The 2,630-nt window shown below is 36.8% G+C and overlaps 1 protein-coding gene across 1 annotated transcript in view; it reads left to right on the top strand.

Moving 5' to 3' along the window:
* Positions 1-520: 520 nt before the first annotated feature.
* Positions 521-2,630, top strand: part of LOC118749967 — a gene marked incomplete at its 3' end in the record, with an annotated part of 2,422 nt that continues 312 nt past the window's right edge. Inside the window, exons 1-3 of the mRNA XM_036484721.1 lie at positions 521-625; positions 681-789; positions 1,870-2,277. Coding sequence (XP_036340614.1) covers positions 561-625; positions 681-789; positions 1,870-2,277 — 582 coding nt within the window. The remainder of the gene's footprint in view (positions 626-680; positions 790-1,869; positions 2,278-2,630) is intronic.

A 2,630-nucleotide genomic window follows, 5' to 3' on the forward strand; every position in this document is an offset into this window, starting at 1 on the left:
TTTTGTAAGATGGCTTTAACCCTAGAAAGATAACCTACGTCGCAGAGGCGCCCGCTCGACGAACATATTGCGATCTCTTTTCATACAGCGCGCGAATTAGCTCATGCTTTAAAGCGCAGTTAGTCAACGACATAGCGTAAACGTAGGTTGACGTACATAGCAGCATATCAAATTTATGGATCGCGATCCAGTATCGTGATCCATATTGATGCATGATGCTCCACTCTCTGCTATGCTACACCCTCAATATTTATAGCGTCATTATTTTCAAACTTTTGAACTGTGCAAGTCGTTTTTAAATAAGAAAAATGCAAGAAAATTCAAAAGGAGCGCGTTTAGCCATATTACTGGCATTTTCATTAAAAAAAGAAACAAAGAGGAAGTATTGGAGTCGAAGATGGTACCTGGAGCGGCATAGGTACACTCATTTGAGATTATTGGATTCGATTCGACTTTGCAAGGAATTAAGCGACTACGAAAATTACTTTCGGATCTCGACTGAAAGTTTCGACCATATTCTTGAATTAATCAGCCCATATATAACTAAGCAAGATACAGTTATGAGAGCTGCAATTTCGCCAAAAGAAAAACTGGCGGTGACTTTGCATTATTTAGCAACAGGAAGGTATGTACCCAAATCTAATGATATTTGTTCACAACTTATTGTGATTATTTTACAGCTACTTTAAGCAGGTGCGGTATACAGCGATTATGTCGCGGCAAGCAATAAGCGAAGCGATCATGGATACATGTGAAGCTTTGATATACGCTCTTCGAAACTGCATTAAAGTAAGTGTACTAAATGATACACATCTACATATGGTATTTTGTTATAATTTATTCAGAAAACTGTGCAAATAAATACATATGATTTATGTAATAATTTTAGTTGCCAGGGAATGATGAAAAAATAGATCTTAGTGAGTATTCCTCTGTGCTTTGTATTTCTTCAGTGGCACCTACTTCAGTATTGTATATTAGCATTGCTTGGCCACTTGGAGGCAATTGCGAGGAAAAACTAGATTGCGAAGATAGAATAGGAGACCGAGTATGTGGGTAGTTAGGTGTTATATATTCATTCTGCAGAGGCATTCCAAAATTGGAGTCTGGTGAAGGTGTTGGCGGTGGTACATAAATAGGTGGCGGTCTTTGGACTCGAATAGCTTTAATATCTGGTTGCGGTGATGATTCAGAGAAACGTGGTAATGGTGGTAATTGATTATACATAGTGGGTTCTGGTGTCGGAGCTGATGACACATCCGTGTTGCAAGCGTCTGGATATACAATTATTTTAACAGAGTTACGTCTCAAGTTACCCAGTTCTGCTTCAAATAAAATATCATTAATTCCTTTTTCAGCTAGCATACGCTGCGTTGGATTTAGATGCTCTAATTTTTCACTCCAGTATAATGCCGTTGCGTTTTTGTTTGTAGAACTTTGGGGTGCAGACAATAGGGAACATGCTTTTTCAATTAGCTCGTTTTGTTTACCCACTGCACAATTTTTTTTTGTTTTTCCGAGGAGGAGCCAACTCGCTAATAGATGAAAAGGAAGTGTTAGATAAGTCCTCTCTATTTGTCTGCTCCTCAACTTGCACCAATTCGTCCACATTTTGCGATTCTACCTGGTTCTGAAAGAAAGAAAATTATTGTTAATTAATAAAATTGATTTTAATTCTTTACATTTATGCCCGTTTGCACCAATCAATTTTAAAATTATCAGCATGTTAAAATTTAAAATGATAAAATGTGTTCGGAAAATTTGTCATTTTAAATTTTAACGGTCTGATAAATTTTAAAATTGATTGGTGAAACTGAGAGTTAATTTTATATTTTATTTATAAAATGGATTTCAAATTTCTTTTTTTAGATGCCTAGTACAGCAGAAGAGTGGAGAAGTGTTTCTGATGAATTTCGTTTATTACATAATTTTTATAACTGCATCGGCGCAGTTGACGGGAAACACGTAAAAATAAAGCGTCCAAATGGTTCGGGAGCGCTATATTATAACTATAAAGGAACATACAGTATCGTTGTTATGGCTATTGCGAATGCTAAAAAGGAATTTGTCATGGTTGATATTGGATGCAATGGACGCGTGTCTGATGGTGGTGTCTTGTTTTACACTAAATTCTGGGAGCGTTTGCAACAAAATCGTTTAAATATACCGGAATGGACACCATTGCCAAACACCTCGATATCATTCCCATATGTTTTTACAGGAGACGAAGCTTTCGCGCTAGGCCCTAACTTTATGAAGCCTTATCCTCAAAAAAGAGTATCACAAGAAGAGCAATTGTTTAATAAACGGTTATCGAAGGCTAGATGTGTCATTGAGTGTGCGTTTGGTATCCTCGCCAATAAATTTGGAGTTTTCCAGAAAGCCATAAGTCTCAGCCCGCAGAAAGCCGCAAAAGTGGCAGCAGCTTGTTGTTATCTGCACAATTATTTAATGAGAAAAGATTCTAATTATCAGGCACCAAATTCCAATGAGTATAATTTTCTATTAACCACCGTACAAAGCAGTTCGGCGCGAAATTCAACAAGATGTGCCAAAACTATAAGAGACAAATTTTGCAAATATTACAATGACGAATATAGATGCTAACTTTTGCCACTCAATTTTTATCA

This window comes from Rhagoletis pomonella, unplaced genomic scaffold (genome assembly GCF_013731165.1).
Source record: "Rhagoletis pomonella isolate Grant_MI unplaced genomic scaffold, Rhpom_1.0 Rhpom_scaffold_00098, whole genome shotgun sequence".
NCBI lineage: Eukaryota > Metazoa > Arthropoda > Insecta > Diptera > Tephritidae > Rhagoletis > Rhagoletis pomonella.